General features: G+C 45.7%; 1 protein-coding gene across 2 annotated transcripts in view; it reads right to left on the bottom strand.

The window, feature by feature from the left end:
- The window catches only part of LOC124554063, a 172,475-nt gene extending 159,172 nt beyond the window's left edge, over window positions 1–13,303 (bottom strand). For both annotated transcript variants that reach the window (XM_047128105.1, XM_047128104.1), the window contains exon 1: window positions 13,117–13,303. In XM_047128105.1, coding sequence (XP_046984061.1) covers window positions 13,117–13,194 — 78 coding nt within the window. In that variant the 5' untranslated portion in view covers window positions 13,195–13,303. The remainder of the gene's footprint in view (window positions 1–13,116) is intronic.
- Between the last annotated feature and the right edge of the window lie 10,557 nt (window positions 13,304–23,860).

The following is a 23,860-nucleotide window of genomic DNA, read 5'->3' as shown; positions in this document are numbered from 1 at the left end:
ACAAATCTCTGTTTGCAATGCGAATTTTGTCAGACATAGGGGATATAAAAATGAAAAAGCTGGCATACTATGCTTACTTTCATTCCATAATGTCATATGGGATTATTTTCTGGGGTAATTCATCAAGCCAAACTAAAGTTTTCCGGGCACAAAAACGTGCAGTAAGAATTATATGTGGTGTGAACTCAAGAACATCCTGCAGAAGCCTGTTTAGGGAACTAGGGATACTAACTACAGCTTCCCAATATATTTATTCCTTAATGAAATTTGTCATTAAAAATATATCACTTTTTCAAACCAATAGCTCAATTCATGGAATCAATACTAGAAATAAGAATAATCTTCACAAGGATTTAAAGTCACTTAGTCTTGTACAAAAAGGTGTGCATTATTCAGGAACACACATTTTCAATAACTTGCCAGCAGCCATAAAAAGCTTAACAACCAATGAAATTCAGTTTAAGAGAAGCCTAAAGGATTTATTGGTGGCCAACTCCTTCTACTCCATTGATGAATTTCTGAGGAAACCCAACTGATTTGTATATAAGTACAACATATCTTCTGCACAATTTCAGTGCAGTAATGTGTTCACTGAAAATTTGTGTGTGTGTGTGTGTGTGTGTGTGTGTGTGTGTGTGTGTGTGTGTGTGTGTAAGTATAATCTAACTTCTGCACCATTTCAGTGCAGTAATGTGTTCATTGTAAATAAGTATTACAGTAGTTGTATTACATGTTTCTTACCTTATAAATAAATAAAAAACTTTTTTATTTTAAATTCAGTGCAATAGTATTTGTAAAATGACTCTTAGTGTTCATTAAAAAATGACGATCATTCCACTTGGGACCTGTGGAATGGTACATTAGCTTATTTGTTTTAGTTTAAATATTTGTCATGTATTGTTGTTTTTCTGACATGTTCCACATCCTGGAGGACCTCCTCACTACGGATCAATTGGAATGAAAGTAAATCTAATCTAATCTAAAAAAATTGTATCGAGCTGCTGACTTGTACGGGTATGTAGACCATGAATCCATGGATGCTGCATGTCAGCAGGGGACTGTTCAAGCTGTGGATGCTCTGTAATGGTGTGGGATGTGTGCAGCTGGAGTGATTTGGGACCCCTGATACGTCTAGATACGACTCTGACAGATGACACGTATGTAAGCATCGTGTCTGATCACCTGGATCCATTCATGACCATTGTGTTTTCCGACGGACTTGGGCAATTCACGCAGGACAATGCAACACCCCACACGTCCAGAATTGCTACAGAGTGGCTCCAGGAACACTCTTCCGAGTTTAAACACTTCCACTGGCCACCAAACTCCCCAGACATGAACATTATTGAGCATGTCTGGGATGGCTTGCACCATGATGTTCAGAAGAGATCTCCACCCCCCTCGTATTCTTACGGATTTACGGACAGACCTGTAGGATTCATGGTGTCAGTCCCCTCGACCACTACTTCAGACATCAGTCGATTCGATGCCACGTCGTGTTGCAGTACTTCTGCGTGCTTGCGGGGGCCCTACACGACATTTGGCAAGTAAACCAATTTATTTGGCTCTTCAGTGCTCTCTTAACAGCAAAAAATACGCTGTCGCCAAATATATTTATCCTATCATTTCGGACCCCCCCATGAACCATGGACCTTGCCGTTGGTGGGGAGGCTTTCGTGCCTCAGCGATACAGATAGTCGTACCGTAGGTGCAACCAGAACGGAGGGGTATCTGTTGAGAGGCCAGACAAACGTGTGGTTCCTGAAGAGGGGCAGCAGCCTTTTCAGTAGTTGCAAGGGCAACAGTCTGGATGATTGACTGATCTGGCCTTGTAACAATAACCAAAACGGCCTTGCTGTGCTGGTACTGCGAATGGCTGAAAGCAATGGGAAACTACAGCCGTAATTTTTCCCGAGGGCATGCAGCTTTACTGTATGATTAAATGATGATGGCGTCCTCTTGGGTAAAATATTCCGGAGGTAAAATAGTCCCCCATTCGGATCTCCGGGCGGGGACTACTCAAGAGGATGTCGTTATCAGGAGAAAGAAAACTGGCATTCTACGGATCGGAACGTGGAATGTCAGATCCCTTAATCGGGCCGGTAGGTTAGAAAATTTAAAAAGGGAAATGGATAGGTTGAAGTTAGATATAGTGGGAATTAGTGAAGTTCGGTGGCAGGAGGAACAAGACTTCTGGTCAGGTGACTACAGGGTTATAAACACAAAATCAAATAGGGGTAATGCAGGAGTAGGTTTAATAATGAATAGGAAAATAGGAATGCGGGTAAGCTACTACAAACAGCATAGTGAACGCATTATTGTGGCCAAGATAGATACGAAGCCCACACCTACTACAGTAGTACAAGTTTATATGCCAACTAGCTCTGCAGATGACGAAGAAATTGAAGAAATGTATGATGAAATAAAAGAAATTATTCAGATAGTGAAGGGAGACGAAAATTTAATAGTCATGGGTGATTGGAATTCGAGTGTAGGAAAAGGGAGAGAAGGAAACATAGTAGTTGAATATGGATTGGGGCAAAGAAATGGAAGAGGAAGCCGCCTGGTAGAATTTTGCACAGAGCACAACATCATCATAGCTAACACTTGGTTTAAGAATCATGAAAGGAGGTTGTATACATGGAAGAACCCTGGAGATACTAAAAGGTATCAGATAGATTATATAATGGTAAGACAGAGATTTAGGAACCAGGTTTTAAATTGTAAGACATATCCAGGGGCAGATGTGGACTCTGACCACAATCTATTGGTTATGACCTGTAGATTAAAACTGAAGAAACTGCAAAAAGGTGGCAATTTAATGAGATGGGACCTGGATAAACTGAAAGAACCAGAGGTTGTACAGAGATTCAGGGAGAGCATAAGGGAACAATTGACAGGAATGGGGGAAAGAAATACAGTAGAAGAAGAATAGGTAGCTTTGAGGGATGAAGTAGTGAAGGCAGCAGAGCATCAAGTAGGTAAAAAGGCGAGGGCTAGTAGAAATCCTTGGGTAACAGAAGAAATATTGAATTTAATTGATGAAAGGAGAAAATATAAAAATGCATTAAATGAAGCAGGCAAAAAGGAATACAAACGTCTCAAAAATGAGATCGACAGGAAGTGCAAAATGGCTAAGCAGGGATGGCTAGAGGACAAATGTAAGGATGTAGAGGGTTATCTCACTAGAGGTAAGATAGATACTGCCTACAGGAAAATTAAAGAGACCTTTGGAGATAAGAGACCGACTTGTATGAATATCAAGAGCTCAGATGGAAACCCAGTTCTAAGCAAAGAAGGGAAAGCAGAAAGGTGGAAGGAGTATATAGAGGGTCTATACAAGGGTGATGTACTTGAGGACAATATTATGGAAATGGAAGAGGATGTAGATGAAGATGAAATGGGAGATACGATACTGCGTGAAGAGTTTGACAGAGCACTGAAAGACCTGAGTCGAAACAAGGCCCCTGGAGTAGACAACATTCCATTGGAACTACTGACGGCCTTGGGAGAGCCAAAACTCTACCATCTGGTGAGCAAGATGTATGAAACAGGCGAAATACCCTCAGACTTCAAGAAGAATATAATAATCCCAATCCCAAAGAAAGCAGGTGTTGACAGATGTGAAAATTACCGAACTATCAGTTTAATAAGTCACAGCTGCAAAATACTAACAGGAATTCTTTACAAACGAATGGAAAAACTAGTAGAAGCCAACCTCGGGGAAGATCAGTTTGGATTCCGTAGAAACACTGGAACACGTGAGGCAATACTGACCTTACGACTTATCTTAGAATAAAAGATTAAGGAAAGGCAAATCTACGTTTCTAGCATTTGTAGACTTAGAGAAAGCTTTTGACAATGTTGACTGGAATACTCTCTTTCGAATTCTAAAGGTGGCAGGGGTAAAATACAGGGAGCGAAAGGCTATTTACAATTTGTACAGAAACCAGATGGCAGTTATAAGAGTCGAGTGACATGAAAGGGAAGCAGTGGTTGGGAAGGGAGTAAGACAGGGTTGTATCCTCTCCCCGATGTTGTTCAATCTGTATATTGAGCAAGCAGTAAAGGAAACAAAAGAAAAATTCGGAGTAGGTATTAAAATCCATGGAGAAGAAATAAAAACTTTGAGGTTCGCCGATGACATTGTAATTCTGTCAGAGACAGCAAAGGACTTGGAAGAGCAGTTGAATTGAATGGACAGTGTCTTGAAAGGAGGATATAAGATGAACATCAACAACAGCAAAACGAGGATAATGGAATGTAGTCGAATTAAGTCGGGTGATGCTGACGGAATTAGATTAAGAAATGAGACACTCAAAGTAGTAAAGGAGTTTTGCTATTTGGGAAGCAAAATAACTGATGATGGTCGAAGTAGAGAGTATATAAAATGTAGACTGGCAATGGCAAGGAAAGCGTTTCTGAAGAAGAGAAATTTGTTAACATCGAGTATAGATTTAAGTGTCAGGAAGTCATTTCTGAAAGTATTTGTATGGTGTGTAGCCATGTATGGGAGTTAAACATGGACGATAAATAGTTTGGACAAGAAGAGAATAGAAGCTTTCGAAATGTGGTGCTACAGAAGAATGCTGAAGATTAGATGGGTAGATCACATAACTAATGAGGAAGTATTGAATAGGATTGGGGAGAAGAGAAGTTTGTGGCACAACTTGACCAGAAGACGGAATCGGTTGGTAGGACATGTTCTGAGGCATCAAGGGATCACCAATTTAGTATTGGAGGGCAGCATGGAGGGTGAAAATCGTAGAGGGAGACCAAGAGATGAATACACTAAGCAGATCAGAAGGATGTAGGTTGCAGTAGGTACTGGGAGATGAAGAAGGTTGCACAGGATAGAATAGCATGGAGAGCTGCATCAAACCAGTCTCAGGACTGAAGACCACAACAACAACAACATGATTTCGGAACAGGATTAGGTCCTGCTCAATGATTTCGGCTGAACTTACCTCCGAATTCAGTGCCTATTACCGTTTGAGCATCAGTGCTTTCTTTTAACATCTCGAGCTCTGATACTTTCCCAACACATCCACTACTGCTTGCAACTGTTGTACCAATAGTTCCTGGTAGATAAACAGTTGTCAGCTAGACGCAGTTGTTCTACATGAAATGTTTATTGATGCCTGTACTATATACTCACTGGACTGTAAGTACCGTTACTATACAAGACAGCATAGTGGAAGTTTGATGTCTCTCCTCAGGTTTCCTTACGTCAGACAGTACTGCAGAGATATATGGAAAGATACTCAACTGCAGCTGGAAAAAGATGTGATGGATAATGCTTCGTGCAGGCCTCAAGATTATGAGAATATCGCATTAATATCAGGTATACATGGAGGAGTACAAGAAGAAAAATTCTAAAAGTTAGTCCGAAAGTTCTGTTCAGTCCGAACGCAAATCATTCCTTGAATCTTTGTGGAGTTGATGCATTCTCTTGTGTTCCCTCCAGCGTCGTCTGGTTTGGAACTGTAGAAAAGTTATATCAACCCTTCTCGTCTTTTACATGTACATGGGAATTACTTGTAGAAAAAACGGGAAAATGACTGTGTGCTGATTACAATGCAGTTTAAGTCGTAAACGAAAACGTCGAAACAATTGAGAGCATTCTGTAAGACATGAAAGATTCGTGCAAGGCAAACCTTGGTGCTAGATCTCGAGCATGCACGATCCTCCCAGCTCTATGAGATTTCACCTTTCTGATTTACGAGTACATCAACTTTTGGCACACTACACTGGAGGAACTAAATTTAGCCCAATAATATCTACAGTCTCCAAAAATGACTTTCAATCAAGGAGTCGCTTAATTAAAAGTCCTGATTGAGATTTTAGTTATGACATGAACTACGGTTGACACAAAAAATTGCAATGATATGGACATTAACTTCGACGGTGAGGAAATAGGAGCCTAAATTAAACAATACCGGCTCAATTAGCTCATGGCTTTAGATTGGCGATCAGTAAGTAGTTCGTCGATCAGTGTTTGAATGCATAGACCGATCTATACAGCACAAGACTATCACATCAATATACGACCGTGAAGGAAATTAGGCCAATTTTCTAAACTTTCGGAAGCAAAATTCGTTCTAGAAGCTTCCGATGACGCTATGTCTGTATGAAGAGATTTCCCTGACTCTATACCCTGTACGTCACTAATAACCCAGTACTTCATGACCATTTATGTCTCAGAATTTTTCCTAAACTGAATGTAGTATAAAATTATCTTCGCTCTACGTTGAATCAAGAACGACTAGCGAATCTGACCGTTTCATCAATCGAAAGAAAAGTTTCATATGAAACAGAAGACAATGACGTTATTCAGAATTTCAGTGAAATAAAGGGACCAAAATAAACCGATGACCCAAAGAAATTGCAGCATCCGCCTAACATCGTGTAGGGCCCTCACGAGCACGAAGAATCGCCGTAACACGACGTGGCATCGACTCCATTAATGTCTGAAGTAGTGCTAGAGGGAACTGACACCATGAATCATGCACGGCTGTCCGTAAATCCGTAAGAGTACGAGCGGAGTGGAGATCTGTCATGAACAGCACGTTGCAACGCATTCCAAATACTCTCAGTGATGTTCATGTCCTGGGAGTTTTGTGGTCACCGGAAGGCCGCGCGGGGTAGCCGCGTGGTCAGGGGCGCCTTCTCACGGTCCGAGCTGCTTACCCCATTGGAGGTTCGAGTCCTCCCTTGGGCTTGGGTGTGTGTGTGTCGTCCTTAGCGTATGTTAGTTTAAGTTAGATTAAGTAGTGTGTAAGCTTAGGGACCGTTGAACTAAGCAGTTTGGTCCCATAAGACCTTACCATAAATTTCCAACCGAGGCTTTTAAACTCAGAAGAGTGTTCCTGGAGCCACTCTGCGGCAATTCAGGACATATAGCGTGTCGCATTGTCCTGCTGGAATTACGCAACTCCGTCGGAATGCACAATGGGCATGAAAGGATGCAGGTGGTCAGACAGGATGCTTACGTACGTGACACCTGTCAGAGTCGTATCTTGACGTATCAGGGGTCCCATATCACTCCAACTGCACACGCCCCACACCACTAAAGAGTCTTCAATAGCTTGAACAGTCCTCTGCTAACGTGGAGGGTCCCTGGATTCATGAGGGTGTCTCCATACCCGTACACGTCCATGCGCTCGATACAATTTGAAATGAGACTCGTCCGACCAGGCGACATGATTCCAGTCATCAACAGTCCAATGTCGGTGTTGATGGGCCCAGGCGAGGCGTAAAACTTGGTTTTGCGCAGTCATCAAGGGTACACGAGTGAGTTTTGAGCTGCGAACGCCCATATGGGTGATGTTTCGTTGAAAGATTCGCACGTTGACACTTGTTGATGGCCCACCATTGAAACCCGAAGGAACTTACGGAAGGATCGCCCCTCTGTCACGTTGAACTATTCTCTTCAGTCGTCGTTGGTCCCGTTCTTGCAGGATCTTTTTCCGGCCGCGGCGATGTCGGAGATTTGATGTTTTACCGGATTCCTGATATTCACGGTACACTCGTGAAATGGTTGTACGGGAAAATCCCCACTTCATCGCTACCTCGGAAATTCTGCGTCCCATCGCCCGTGCGCCGACTATTGACGTCACGCTCAAATTCACTTAAACCTTGATAACCTTACATAGCAGCAGCAGTAAGTGATCTAACAACTACGCCAGACACATGTCTTACATAGGAGATACCGACCGCAGTGCGTTTTCTGCTTGTTTACGTATCTCTGTATTTGAATACGCATGACTAAACCAGTTTCTGTGGCGCTTCTGTGTATAAGTTAGGCGATGTAAGGAGAGCACTCCAGGAAATCTGTCTGGAGACGTGGACGTTGCGCACTGAATTGTGTCCCCTGCTGGCATGCAGAGTCCATGGATTCATGAGATTGTCTGCATTCCCGTACTCGTCTACCCGCTCGATGCAGTTTGAAACGAGACTCGTCCGACCGGGCAACAGGTTTCCAGTCAACAACAGTCCAGTGTCCGCGTTGGCGGGTCCAGGCGAGGCGTAAAGCTTTGTGTCGTGCAGTCATCAAGGGCACACGAGTGGGCCTTCGGCTCCGAAAGCCCATATCGATGACGTTTCGCTGAATCGATCCCACGCTGATACTCGTTGACGGCCCAGCACTGAAACTTGCAGCAATTTGCAGAACAGTTGTACTTCTGTCAGGTTGAACGGTTCTCTGCTGTCATCGTTGGTCCTGCTCTTGCAGGATCTTTTTCAGGCCGTACTGACGTCGGAGATTTGATGTTCTACTGGCTTCCTGATGCGATACAGTCGTGAAGTGGTCGTCCGCGAAAATCTCCACTTCATCGCTAACTTGGAGATGCTGTGTCTAATCGCTTGAGCGCCGACTACAACACCTCGTTCAAGCACACTTAAATCTTGATAACCTGCCACTGTAGCACCAGTCACCGATCTAACAACTGCGCCAGACACTTGTCTAATATAGGAGTTGCCGACCGCAGCGCCGTATTCTGCCTGTTTACGTATCTCTGTATTTGAATACACATGCCTATACCAGTTTCTTTGGTGCTTCAGTGAATGCACCATAATAAAATTATCAAAAACTTATATTTTAAACTAAGATTACATAACTGAATGATATAATTATACAAGATTTGTTTCCAGACATATAAAATAGAAGCTAATTGTCTTATTGTTGTCTTTTTTATTGCTTTGCACTCTACAATATGGTTGCTGTGCTGTATCCCGTTTCAAATGCTATCTTTCTCAGTTGTGTGTTTAAGTATGTATATTCCAGCTACTAGAGCGTATAACACACAATATAAGTACTTGACTTTTTTGTCAGCCATTGTATCTGTCTTATTAATTTTTTAGAAAATGCGCACCAGAAATACGTCCATTTCCAAGCAGGCCGGGGGCTTCATTTGGTTTCGCTGCCCCGTATCTATGATGGGCTCAGTCCAGCACTGTTTGTTTTGTTTTGGCTTGGTTTTAGGGCGCAAAACTGCTACAGTCATTAGCGCCCGAGTCCAACACTGTGGGAAGACCTACACTGACGAATCAAAAATGTCATGACCACTGGCCAGCGCGAGACTGACTGAACGCCTCCTGGTGGGGTTGCGGGCGGGTGGCGCAGTAAGGACAGAATGTAAACGGAAGAGACACGAAAGGGCTGGCAGCAGCTTAATACGCTGCTCTTCAGCCTTATGGGGTACAATAATATGATATACGGGACACAGACAATACAAAAAAATGGCGGGCAAAGAAGGTAGATACAAAAAACAATAAACAAGAAGCCGTTCACGTTGGACGATAAAAACACGGACACTTGTTGACACGGCGCACAAAACACGGAGAACGGCGACGGCACATGTGAACAGTTGAGTTGTAACTGCACGAAACACAAAACGAAGCACACACACTAGACACTGATGGCGATGATCTCCGGCGCGCGAATGTTCACTATGCGTGTGCGAGTCCGGGGACTTGCCAAGAGAGGAGGAGGAGGAAGGGGAGTAGGAGAGGGGAGAGCAGAGATGCCACGGGCAGGGGAGAAAGGGGGGAGGGAGGATGGGGGAGGGGAAGCCCGGGGGAAGAGGGGTGGAGGGAGGGGACAGGGGAAAAGGAAAGAGAAGGGAAGGGAAGGAAAGAGAAGGGAGGGAGGGAGGGTGCCTAAAGGAAAGGACACCGGAAGTGGGGGGGTGGGGCAGGGTCAAAGTTGATAGGAGGGGTAGATGGAGGGGAGGAGGACATCATCAGGGAGGGGGAGCTGGCGGAAGCCACCTTGGGAGAGGGTAAGGAGGGTTGAGAGATGGAGACCGGGTGGGACATGGGAATACAGGCGTGGCAGCGGGCAGGGGTGGGTGAGGATCGGGGAGACGAGCGGGTGAGGAGGGTCGAGTTTACGGAAGGTGTACAGGATCCGTATCCTTTCAAGGAAAAGGAGGAGGTGGGGGAAGGGGATGAGACCATACAGGATCCGTGTGGGGGAGGGGAGACGGATGCGATAGGCGAGGTGGAGAGCATGGCGTTCAAGGATTTGGAGGGATTTATAAAAGGGAGGGGGGGCGGAGATCCAAGCCGGATGGGCATAACAAAGGATAGGGTGGATGAGGGATTTATAGGTGTGGAGGATGGTGGAGGGGTCCAGACCCCACGTACGGCCGGAGAGGAGCTTGAGGAGACTGAGTCGGGAGCGTGCCTTGGCTTGGATTGTCCGGAGGTGGGGAGTCCAGGAGAGGCGACGGTCGAGGATGACGCCAAGGTACTTAAGGGTGGGAGTGAGGGCGATAGGACGGCCGTAGATGGTGATATAGAAATCAAGGAGGCGGAAGGAAGGGGTGGTTTTGCCTACAATGATCGCCTGGGTTTTGGAGGGATTGACCTTGAGCAACCACTGGTTGCACCAAGCAGTGAACCGGTCAAGATGGGATTGGAGAAGGTGTTGGGAGCGCTGTAGGGTGGGGGCAAGGGCAAGGAAGGCGGTGTCATCGGCAAACTGGAGAAGGTGGACGGGGGCTGACGGCGGCGGCATGTCCGCCGTGTACAAAAGGTACAGAAGGGGGTAGAGGACGGAGCCTTGGGGCACACCGGCCGAGGGGAAAAAGGTGTTGGAATCTGAGTTATGGACGGTGACATAGGAAGGACGGCGGGAGAGAAAGGAGCCGATCAGACGGACGGAGTTAATGGGAAGGGCGAAGGTTTGGAGCTTGAAGAGGAGACCAGAATGCCATACGCGGTCATAGGCACGTTCGAGGTCCAGGGAGAAGAAGATTGCGGAGCGACGGGAATTAAGCTGTTCGGAAAGGAGATGAGTGAGGTGAAGGAGAAGGTCGTCGGAAGAGAAGGACGGCCGAAAGCCACACTGGGTGACAGGAAGGAGGCGGTGCTGGCGGAGATGCTGGTGGATGCGGCGGGTGAGGATAGATTCCAGGACCTTGCTGAAGACCGAGGTAAGGCTGATGGGGCGGTAGGAGGAGACTTCGGACGGTGGTTTGCCGGGTTTAAGGAACATGAGGATACGGGAGGTTTTCCACAGGTCGGGGTAGTAACCGGTGGACTGGACTACATTGTAGAACCTGGCCAGGGTGGAGAGGAAAGGGACAGGAGCTTCACGAAGGTGACGGTAGGTGACACGATCGTGACCAGGAGCGGTGTTGCGTTTTGTGCGGAGTGTAGCAATGAGATCCTGTGTAGTGATAGGGGCATTGAGTTCCGTGTGTGCAATGTTGTCCAAGCACTGGAAACCAGGAGCGAGGGGAGGGGAAGAGGTGTCAGTTCGATGGCGGATATCCGGGAAGAGGGAGTAATTGAACTGGGGATCATCGGGGATGGAAAATACATAGGAGAGGTAGGAAAGATTACTGGTGCGCGTCGTTCTATATATACCGAAAATTGGCGCGGCGGCGTCTGCGCAGTGGAGAAGGCTAATGCCGCGCCCCCTATTTAATATGGCGCGCTCTGCAGCAGAAGCGGGCCGCGCATGCGTAGTGGTGTACCTACATTTGCGCTATCTGTCGTAAAGCGCCTTCGCGCAGCTGAGGCGCGGTAGTCGAAAGTATAAAATCAATTTTCGTCAGCCGTCGTACTAGATGCAGACCCATGTCTCTGTGAAGCGATTAAAGAAATTACAGGACCCCATGCTTTATCCATCTGAAAGCTGCCGTCTAGATTAATAAGATCCGCCAATCGTATCTCCACGGACTCCTTGATAATGGATTCCCAAAAAGATCTAGTTGTCGCTAAAATTGTTTGTTCCACAATAATCCATGGAGTGTCCCGTCGAAATACAGTGTTCTGCTATGGCTGATTTGTTGGCCTGTAGTAGACGTGTGTGGCGCTCATGCTCCACGCATCTTTCCCGTACTGTGCGAGTAGTTTGGCCAATGTAGGATTTGCCACATTGACAGGGGATCTCATAAATACCCGCCTTCCTCAGACCCATATCGTCCTTCACAGAGCCAAGCAAAGCCGATATTTTCATAGGTGGTCGGAAGATCACTTTAACACAATGCTTCTTTAAAATGCTTCCTATTTTAGAGGAGAGGTTACCCACATACGGAAGAAACGCCCTGGACATGACCACTTCTTTGTCTTCTTCTTCTTGTTTCTCTTTACATTTCTTCTTTGTTACAGCTGTGCGGATTTGGCGTGTAGAATATCCATTCGCCCTGAAGACGGATTGCAAATGTTCCAATTCTTTGGGAAGGCTGTCCTTATCAGATACCACGTGTGCCCGGTGCACCAGAGTACGCAGCAAACCCATGGTTTGTGCAGGGTGGTGGCAGCTTGTCGCCTGCAAATACAGATCTGTGTGTGTGGGCTTCCGGTAGACGGAGTGCCCCAAAGATCCATCGGCTCTACGATTGACAAGGACATCCGGAAACGGCAGACATCTATCTCTTTTTCGACCTCCATGGTAAACTGAATATTCTTGTGAATGGAATTCAGATGTTTTAAGAATCCTGCCAGTTTTTCTTCTCCATGGGGCCGAACTACAAATGTGTCATCCACGTAACGCCAGAAGACTTTCGGTTTAAATTCAGTCGACTCGAGTGCCTTCTCCTCAAAGTCCTCCATAAAAAGGTTTGCTACCAGGGGGGACAAAGGACTGCCCATGACAACACCGTCAACTTGTTCAAAATATTCATTATTGAATAAGAAATAAGTTGAGGACAGGCAATGATGAAATAATGCTGTTATGTCGGCTTTGAACCTTCTGCTAATGAGTGCCACTGAAGTCGCTCCAACTCCACAATTCTGACTTATTAGTGAGTTTTGATGTCGTCTCTTTATTTACTAAGGTTGCACTGATGGATTCACTGGCACTCATTAGCAGGAGCCCTGCACGGTATTAGGCAGGTGTATCAGTTTCTTCGGCTTTTCATTGTACTGAGTTTAAGCCCAAACTTTTTCGGGGGGGGGGGCAGCGATGTAGGGGGAGGGTGCATCCCCAAACTCCTCCCACCTGCATGTGGGACCGAACACAGTTTGGAAAAGCTCCAGTAGTGGTAGTCACGTAGAACTGGAATGATGAGCCATAAGAGGGGGAGGTCGTGTGAGATTCCACGGGGAAAAATGCCGTCGTTTGAGCGGCTGACGCAGAGAAGAAGCAGGGCGGGTACTCACGGCGAGGGCGATGTTGGCGCTGGTGATGCCCGCCACCGCCGCCGCCGCCGCCAACATCAGCAGCGCTCCGGGCCCCATGCTTGGAGCCGGCGCGTCTCTCTACCTCTCTACGCCTGCCTCTGCCTCCGCCTCCACCTCCGTTCTGCGCTGTCCCGGTCGCAGTCCTGCGACCCGGCACTGTCTGTCGCCCCCGGCTGTCCTGCTCTTTTGTAATTGCGCCGCCAGATGTTACAAAGCGGTCCCTGTGAACTGTGCGCTTGTCCACCGCCGATACCATCTCTCCCCCACTCCTCGTCCATCATATCTGTGCGACCCTGTCCTTCTGCTCTTCCTGTTTTGCAGCTTGTGTCAGCTGTTGGAGTATAATTCGCCGCTGCCAGGTTAGCGTGGTTTGCTAGCGAAATGGAATTTCTCATTTCATTTCCCAACGACCTTCTCTCTTTTTTTTTCTAATTTCGGAAGTTTGAATTGTCTACTACTCTTCCTTGTCAGGTCAGATGAATGCTTTGACTCCACAAGCATTACTATCGACACACAAGCCTGTAAAACTGGTACTGTGGTATCAGACATTTACTTTAGGAAAAATTTTTATTTTTATGATTACGATTACAATTGCATACATTATTATACCGCTATCCCAGAACACTGTACCACTTTCAGGTTCTCTACATAGCGGACTCCAGTGGCAACAAAAATTTCATTTTCAATATTTCGCACAAATATTCGCCATGTATAAAAATTTAAAATTTTGTCATGATCTACTGATTAAGAGGTGACAGAAGTGATGGTATAGCGGCATGCAGATAAACAGATGTCGATAGGATCGCATACACGAGGTACAGCTGCCGCAGCTGTCATTTGTACTCATTCGTGTGAAAAGGATTCCGATGTGATTATAACTGCACGCGGGAAATTAACGGACCCTGACGGCAGATGGTAGTTGCAGCTAGACACATGTGACAACCCACGTACCGAAATCATTAGGGAATTCAATATCCCAACACCCATAGCGTCTAAAGTGTCCCGAGAATACCAAATTTCGGGCACTACCTCTCAGCACGGAGGACGCAGTGGCCGAAGGCCTTCACCTAACGACCGAGAGCAGCCGCGTTTGTGTACAGTTGTCAGTGCTGACAGACAAGCCACAGTGCCTGAAATAACCACAGAAATCAGTGTGTCACGTACGGCGAACGCATCTGTTAGGACGGCGAGGCGAAATTCGGTGTTAATGGGCTGTGGCAGCAGACGACCGGTCAGACTGCCTTTGCCAACAGCACGACGTCGCCTGCAGCGCCTCTCCTGGGTTCCTGACCAGACCGGCTGAAGCCTAGACGACTGGAAAACCATATCCTGGCCACATGAGTACGGATTTCTATTGGTAAGAGCTGATGGTAAGTCCTGAGTGTGGCGCAGAGCCCATAAAGCCATAGACCGGCAACAAGACACTGTGCTAGGTGGCGGCGGCTCCACAATGGTGCGGTCTGTGTTTACACAGAGCAGAATGGGCCTTTTAGTCCAGCTGAACCGATCACTGACTTGAAAATTTGCAGCCATTAATGTTCTTTGTGGTCTCCTTGAAGTCTGGGGGTATTTCGCCTATCTCATGCATCTTGCACACCAGATGGAAGAGTTTTGCTTTTGTCATGGCTGGCTTTCCCGGAAGTATCAGTAGCTCTGAGGAAATTCCGTACGGATCATTGTCAAATTCTTCTCGCGGTATCGTATCTTCTATCTGACCTTCATTTACATCTTTCAAGCTAATTTCCCTGCAAAGACTCTCTATACTCCTTCCAAATTTCAGCTTTCTCTTCTTTGCTTATTACTGGTTTTCCATCTGAGCTTTTGATATCAATACCACCCCTCTTCTTTTCTCCAAATATCTCTACAGTTTTCCTGTAGGCGGTGTCTATCTTTCCCCTAGTTATATATGGGTCTATATACTTACATTTGTCCTTTAGCCATCCATGGTTAGCCATTTTGCACTTGCAGGCAGTCTCATTTTTTAGATGTTTGTAGTCCTTTCCACATGCCTCATTTGCTCCATTGTAATATTTTCTCCTTTCGTCAATTAAATTCATTATATCCCGTAATATCTAAGGATTTCTCCTAACCCTTTTCTGTTTATCTATATGATCCTCTGCTGCCTTCACTATCTCTCAGAGCTACCCAATCGTTGTCTACTGTACTCCTTTCCCTTGTTTCAGTCAATCGATGCCTATTGTTCTCACTAAAATTCTCAATAACTTCTAGTTCTTTCAACTTATCAAAGTCCCATCTCCTTAATTTCCTACCTTTTTCAATTTCTTTAGCTTTAATCTGCAGTTTATAACCAGTAAATTAAGAGAAACAACAGATTTACATCATTATACGTTTTTATACAGAGGCGTTGAGAAACAAATTCATGGGCAGACGGGCATAGACATGGTAACAGATTCAGAGTGGAAGGAGAGAATTACACCCTTCACTTTTCGTAATGAGTGATTAACGATTTTAAGGTCGAAAACAGAGCGAGGTCACCTACCTGTGACTGGAGATTATTGGTCTGAAAAGAGATGAGTATAGGACTCAGATATTGTTTACGAAAGGCTCCTGCTTGTGTGTGCGGAAATAAACGAATCATAGTTGATTTATGTATGTGAGGGTTGGAATGTCTGAGTGGGTAATAACAGGATTAAAGGCGTGGTGGGGAGATACGGAGGATATACTGTAAATTCAAATGGTAATGACAGAAGAAGTTTTTTTACATACACTAACTTCATAGTAACTAAAACGTTCTTCCGAAAGAAAACTATTCATAAAAACACTTGGCCCAACACATGAGCTAAATGAGTTATATATTTTAGTAGGTGAGTTGTTTCTTTCCTTAGTGGAACACATTAAAATTTTCACGCAGTGTGATATTTTCAGAGACCATTTTTTGTTATGGCCAAAACAGCATTTCTAATATAGTGAAGGAGACTCGTGGGTTCATCCCCTACATATAAAGAAACATCAATCAATTTTACATTACAGTTTATAAAAGATCCTTCAGCTTCAGATCTCTACCGCCAAAGATTGCATTATTATTAAGTAAATTCACCTACACAAAACGATGGAATCGGGAACATCAAATACTGCATAAATAAGACAGCAGTTGAAGCAGTAAGTAAGCAAACCAAATGGCGAAATGAGAAAAGAATTGTAATTTGGAATGAAAAAATAAAAGAAATAGTTTAAGAGAAACAAAGACTATATGAGTGTTTGCTGCAGTGATCAAGCAAGCGAAAGATATAGACCGATGAGAAGAAAGCAGAATCACTAACAAGAAAGGCCCATCATGGTTGTTACATTTGTAGGAGAGACAGAATGTGATGTTTATGACAGATAGCAATTTGCTTTAACAATGTTAAGAGACTAAAACAGATACCATGTAGAACAAATAAATGTAATATGTCACGAATAATGGATAAAAAATTACAAGAATCTGTAGTACAATCCATGGGCAAGTAATCATTATGAAAATATAACTGATTATGTTAACACTGATTTAATAACCCTAGAAGATACAGAACATTTTACTGAAAAAGAAACTTGTTGGAAAAGTAAAAGAAATAGAGTAGGATTGTACTAGCAGAATATGTTATGAGGTATATGATATGCAAGCTTGAAGAGGAATACAATAAGGCTGGCCTGAAGATTACGGTTAGTTGGTTGATTCAGTGGAGGGGACCATACAGCAAAGTCATCGGTCCCATCAGATTAGCGAAGGATGGAGAAGGAAGTCGGCCGTGCCCTTTCACAGGAACCATCCCAGCATTTACCTGAAGTGATTTAGGGACATCTAGGATAACCTAACTCGGGATGGCTGGACACGGGATTGAACCGTCATCCTCCCAAATGCGAGTCCAGTGTGCTAAACACTGCACCATCTCTCGCAGTGCCTGAAGTTGAACATGAAGAAGTGTGAGTAGTTTCCCGTTGGAACGGAAAAGTAAATAATTTGGAGGTAGATGAAAAAGTGATTGGCGGTATGGAAAAGGCAAAATGTGGTATTATTTAATGAACAGAGCGCAAGTAATGATGAAATCACAAGTAGGTTTAATAAAGAAGGAACTGTAAGAAGAGCAATTAACTCTGTTCTGAGAAAGAAAAAGATCAGAAGAGAATGTATAAACCTGCAGTGCAGAATGTAGCAGCCTTGAGGTGAATAGCTTAAGGCGAAGCTCAAGCTGTACTAGGATGTATAGAATAAGAAATGACGGTATCCGACAAATGGTGAAAATGGATGGGGATATCTGTGACGACGTCGAACAGAAACGGCTTATGTTGTTTGGACGTGAGGATAGGATGAACTTAGTGGAACTTGGTAGTTATACCGAATAGCATACCACGGTGGAAATAATCCCAGTGGAAGGAAAGACGTCGCTCACAACGCAAATGGCAAAATGATGTGGAGGAGGCAATGGAAACACGGAATATGAACGTTGAGGAAACTCAAGACAGAAGGGCGAAGATGCGGCGCCAGCCAAAGATAATCCACAAGAAGAAGAAGAAGAAGAAGAAGACAAAAATGCAAAAAATGTCCAGGACTTGATGGGATTAATATAGAACAGATCATACGTGTTTGATTACTGATTTTGTTTTATTTATACATCCGAACAATACCCGCTAACTGAAAGCTAGAATTACAGAACATAGTTATACAGCAAAAAATGTCTCCAGTGTTAAAAAAGAAAAGGGGGCCTCAGGAAAACTTCGAATTACGAAAGTTTCATATTGTTAAACACTGCCTACAAAATGTATTTAGCTGTATTAAATAACTGCTTAAAGAATATGAGAGATCTGTTGTTTATAGAGCCTTCATAAGTGTAAGGTAATGTAGCAATAATTTATTTACAGTGCAAGAAATAATACAAAGAAGGTGATTTAATTTACCAACTTACCCAGATTTCATAGATTTTGAAAAATCATTTGACAGACTGATATGTAGAGTAAGTGGAAAACTATTGCAGAACGTGGATACCCAAATCATTTAATAAACTGCATCAAGTGTCTGCGTGGTGGAACTTACATTGTTCTTGACGCCGCGAATTAAAGAGGGTAAAAGATTTTAATAAAACAAGGTTCAAGACAAGAGTTCATTTCGTTGCCTACTCTTTTTAATGTTTATACAGACGATGCCATTCGAAAATGGAAAGAAAGAGCACCGAAAGGTATCCAAATAAACAGGATTTAATGTTGTCGTACTCTACACTGATGAGCTAAAACATTATGACTACCTGCTTAATAGCTTGTTTGTCCGTCTTTGGATCGAGATACATCACTGATTCTGCGTATCAGGAATCAAATAGTTTGTCGGTAGGTTTTTGGAGGTACGGCATTAGATGTCTACGCACAGGCTGCGTAATTCGCGTAAATATGGGGTCGCTGAATTGAGTACGCGGTGATGGTGCCCGACAGCTATCCACATGGGTTCCACAGCTTTTACGTCAGGCCAGTCTGGACGCCGAGACGTCAACGTGAGTTCACTGGAATGCTCATCAAACCACTGCAGGACGGGTCTGACTCCGAGGCATTGACAGTTGTACTGCTGAAAGATGACATCGCCGTCAGGGGAGACATCGAGCTTGGAGGGATGCAGGTGGTTAGCTGCTGCCAGCGTGTCTTCCATTGCTACCACAGGTCCCATGCGAGCGCAGGACAATGCCTGCCACAGCATAACACTGCTGCCACCAGCCTGCGTCTGTGGGGCGCTGCACGTCTCGAGGCGCCGTTCACCTCCCTGGCGGTGTTTGTGGAGAAGGCCGTCGACCTAGTGTAGCAGAAATCTGACTCACCCCAAGAGCCGACACTTTCCCATTGATCGACGGTCGAATAGCAATGGTCTGGTGCCCACTGCAGTCGTAAATGACGACGTCGCTGTCTCGACACGCGCACACGTAGCGGTGGTCTGCTGCAGACCTCCATGTTCCACAGTGGACGATGAACGGTGTGCTCCGAAACACCAGCATTGTGTTGTTTCGGCAGAGGTGCCACTGATCATCACTTGTCCCACTTCACACAGCAGACACGCCTCAGAACCTCACATTCTGTGAAGAGTCGTGCACGTCCTACCATTTAGCGCCTAGTAGCAGTTTGACTGTCGTTCCGCCTCTTTCTGTACGTGCTCACGGCAGTAGCACGCGAACATTCGACCAGCTTCGCCATTTTCAAGGTACTCGTAATCTGTTATGTTAATGGATTTCCCCATTCGAAGCCCGCATCTTCGCTAGGGTGATCCCCCGCCCGAATCTGCTCCACTTACGTACTTTTGTTACCACCTCAGGTGCCCACAACGCCACCTGGCTGGATGCAAAGTCACGGTGGTCGGTGGTCATAATTTTTTGCGTTATCAGTGCACGTGCTGTCGACAGGCCAATAATGTTAAATTCAGAAGGCACAGTGCGAGAAGCAAATTGGGTTGTTTTGAAAATCAGCCTTATGCAAACACAATTAGCTTATTTTCGTATTTAACCAGACATGTTTCGACACCTATGTGTCATCTTCTGTGGGTCAAATTTTTTATTTCTGTAAAGTACAATATGAAATTTATGATAATTTAACTGTTGTAAGCCTAAGAATTGCGGTATGTTCAATTTGCTTTGTTTTGTTCACACGCTCGCCTTAAAAGTACATCGGTAAATCAACTGCGTTGTTATACACCGGTTTTCGTGATCTTTTACATCATTTTTGGACAGCATGTCATCTGCAATCTAGGCACGAAGGAAATTTAATGCGTATTTACCAAGAACAATTTCGTGGGTAGAGGTACTGTGCGTTTCTGTACTTACATATTTTCGTCCTGTTGCGTGTCTGGTTGGTGTCTCGATCAGCAGCTACTCAGTGCACTGTTTTTCACACAATTTTCGTTCACTAATTCACTAATGCACTTACAGAAAAATGGGTGAAATGTGTTCTGAGCAGAAATTTCTGATTCCATTCTTAGTGAGAGGTGTTATGTTATTGCCGCTGCTCACTTTCAAGAGGAGCTTCTAACCTTAATAAAGTGCGTACAAGAAGCAATCTATGTTTTAAACTTAGTTTTAATGAATTATAATTTTAAGATAGCGATATATATATATATATATATATATATATATATATATATATATATATATATATATATATATATGTAACAAAAATCCCGCTGAATGGTAAATACCAAGAAAATCTTAGGAAGTTCAGCAGTTTAGTTTTCTAGGGATCTATACCTGCAACGAAGATAAGGATGTATGCAGCAAACTTCAGAGGTATCAGGTTGTAAGTGGCACTGTAAGCGGAAAATTGGAAACCACGCGTGGAAGCTCGAAAATGAAATTCTATAATGGGACAGGTGCATCTCTTCCACGGTATGGCAGCGGATCCTGGGTTCTGCAGAGAAAAGATTCTAACCACGTTCAAGTGGCCGAAGTGAATTTCTTACGAACAGTCAAAGAATGCATTAAGTTGGCCATGGTTCCTAAATATTTTATAATAAAAAGAAAAGCACTGCGTCTTCAGGCCACGAGTGGCCTGCCAGGACCATCCGACCGCAGTGTCATCCTCAGAGGAGGATGCAGATAAGAGGGGCATGGGGTCAGCAGACCGCTCTCCCAGTCGTTACGATGGTATTCTTGACCGAAGCAGATACTATTCGGTCGAGGAGCTCCTCAGTTGGCATCACGAGGCTGAGTGGACCCCGAAAAATGGCAACAGCGCATGGCGCATGGATGGTCACCCATCCAAATGCCGTCCACGGCCAACAGCGCTTAACTCCGGTGATCTCACGGCAACCGGTGTATCCACAGCGGTGAGGCCGTTGCCCAAATATTTTATAGTAAAAAGCAAAATATAAAAGTACGCTCAAAACTGGAAGGAATAACTGAACGAATGAGAGAAACAAGGGATGAAAATGTGGCCTTACAGTGCAAAGCCAGAGGAAAGGCGGCCGTAGGAAGGCCAGTTAAAAGATGGAAAAGAGGACGGAACAGGTCGGCAGGTCCACTGTGTGAAAGGAGGAATAAGAAGAAGAAATGTGGCTGTAGTGGTAGATGTAACAGGAAATTTTTATATTTGTAACTGTAGTTTTCTGTGGTAACAGTACTGATAGTAGCGTATATAGAGTCACCAGTCAAATTAGTGAAAGTAAGTTGAAAAGCGAAAACCTGTTGCTCTAATACTGTCACAGTCGAGGAAGCCCCGACTGAGAATGTGGAGGTTAGGCGCTTCGATCCGAACAAATCAAACTTTTTTAAAAAAGCAAATTAATTAAAACAAATTACAAATGAAAATGAAGGTCCTTTACATATAAGTAGTGGTATGTTTCAAGAGTAACATTGCTCGACGTTAGCCCTTCAGCCGCAGTGACAGCCTCCAATCTTGTCCTGAAGCGATCGCACGCAATCTTGGAACAGCGACATACGAGCGAATGCTGCTTGGATATCGGTGCGAAAAGGTGTGACATTCGGGTGCCTCGTCTTACTGGCAACTCTTTCGAATACGCTCCAGACGTGTTAGCCGAGGGGGTTCCAATACGAACTACTCAGGGGCCAGAACACGTCAATAGTATCCGAGAGCCGCTTCTGGACCAAATGGCTCGTATGACGTTCTCCTCTGCCGTCCGACGCTCCGTTCGCTCGTTTACATTCAGTACTGACGCCAGTTTCCCCAGCGACAGCCACTTTCCTCCGGAATCGGCGCCTCAGCCATTTCGATGACTGCCGCTATTCGTGACACGCGTTTGCTCGGAAGGGGTTTCCTCGCCGGTTTAGCGGAACCTCCCCCCAGACTTCTCCGAAGCATTATTCTCGGCGACGGCAGTTGGTCTCGCGTAGCCGAAGAATCGAACTACACTCCTGGAAATGGAAAAAAGAACACATTGACACCGGTGTGTCAGACCCACCATACTTGCTCCGGACACTGCGAGAGGGCTGTACAAGCAATGATCACACGCACGGCACAGCGGACACACCAAGAACCGCGGTGTTGGCCGTCGAATGGCGCTAGCTGCGCAGCATTAGTGCACCGCCGCCGTCAGTGTCAGCCAGTTTGCCGTGGCATACGGAGCTCCATCGCAGTCTTTAACACTGGTAGCATGCCGCGACAGCGTGGACGTGAACCGTATGTGCAGTTGACGGACTTTGAGCGAGGGCGTATAGTGGGCATGCGGGAGGTCGGGTGGACGTACCGCCGAATTGCTCAACACGTGGGGCGTGAGGTCTCCACAGTACATCGATGTTGTCGCCAGTGGTCGGCGGAAGGTGCACGTGCCCGTCGACCTGGGACCGGACCGCAGCGACGCACGGATGCACGCCAAGACCGTAGGATCCTACGCAGTGCCGTAGGGGACCGCACCGCCACTTCCCAGCAAATTAGGGACACTGTTGCTCCTGGGGTATCGGCGAGGACCATTCGCAACCGTCTCCATAAAGCTGGGCTACGGTTCCGCACACCGTTAGGCCGTCTTCCGCTCACGCCCCAACATCGTGCAGCCCGCCTCCAGTGGTGTCGCGACAGGCGTGAATGGAGGGACGAATGGAGACGTGTCGTCTTCAGCGATGAGAGTCGCTTCTGCCTTGGTGCCAATGATGGTCGTATGCGTGTTTGGCGCCGTGCAGGTGAGCGCCACAATCAGGACTGCATACGACCGAGGCACACAGGGCCAACACCCGGCTTCATGGTGTGGGGAGCGATCTCCTACACTGGCCGTACACCACTGGTGATCGTCGAGGGGACACTGAATAGTGCACGGTACATCCAAACCGTCATCGAACCCATCGTTCTACCATTCCTAGACCGGCAAGGGAACTTGCTGTTCCAACAGGTCAATGCACGTCCGCATGTATCCCGTGCCACCCAACGTGCTCCAGAAGGTGTAAGTCAACTACCCTGGCCTGCAAGATCTCCGGATCTGTCCCCCATTGAGCATGTTTGGGACTGGATGAAGCGTCGTCTCACGCGGTCTGCACGTCCAGCATGAACGCTGGTCCAACTGAGGCGCCAGGTGGAAATGGCATGGCAAGCCGTTCCACAGGACTACATCCAGCATCTCTACCATCGTCTCCACGGCAGAATAGCAGCCTGCATTGCTGGGAAAGGTGGACATACACTGTACTAGTGCCGACATTGTGCATGGTCTGTTGCCTGTGTCTATGTGCCTGTGGTTCTGTCAGTGTGATCATGTGATGTATCTGACCCCAGGAATGTGTCAATAAAGTTTCCCCTTCCTGGGACAATGAATTCACGGTGTTCTTATTTCAATTTCCAGGAGTGTATTTCGGTGGGCGAACGCCGAGTGCGAAGAGTTTCCATAATGGCAGCTGTTTGGTTGTACAGGGTGCGGTTGCGGCGCGGGAACTCCCTTATGTGAAAGGCACGGCACACAGCGCCTGTCACTCACTGTTTCGTGGGACGCTGTGCAGCCAAAAGTGCGGGACTTTGGGTTTTCTAAAGGTTAGTTTAGTAGCGATCACGCAGTGGGCAACGTTGCGGCGATCATGCAGGCCGTTGCGGCCTACTTGTCGAATGGACGTTCGGTCAGCAGAACTCAGCGTGCACTCGGGATACAGTCCCACATCGCGACTGCAGGCGCGTGATGGTAAATCAGTTGTTATGTTGGTAGTCACCTTCACGGATACTGGAAGTGTGCAGATAAAGAAACCAGGACCTCAAGAACCCGCAGAACGCCTGAAAACATTGAGAGGGCGAGGATATCGATTTTGAATTCCCCCAAGCGATCTGCACGCAG

Source organism: Schistocerca americana, chromosome 11, assembly GCF_021461395.2.
Source record: "Schistocerca americana isolate TAMUIC-IGC-003095 chromosome 11, iqSchAmer2.1, whole genome shotgun sequence".
In the NCBI taxonomy this organism is placed as follows: Eukaryota; Metazoa; Arthropoda; class Insecta; order Orthoptera; family Acrididae; genus Schistocerca; species Schistocerca americana.
The sequence above is the reverse complement of the archived record's forward strand: the minus strand, read 5'-3'. Positions and strand labels throughout refer to the sequence as shown.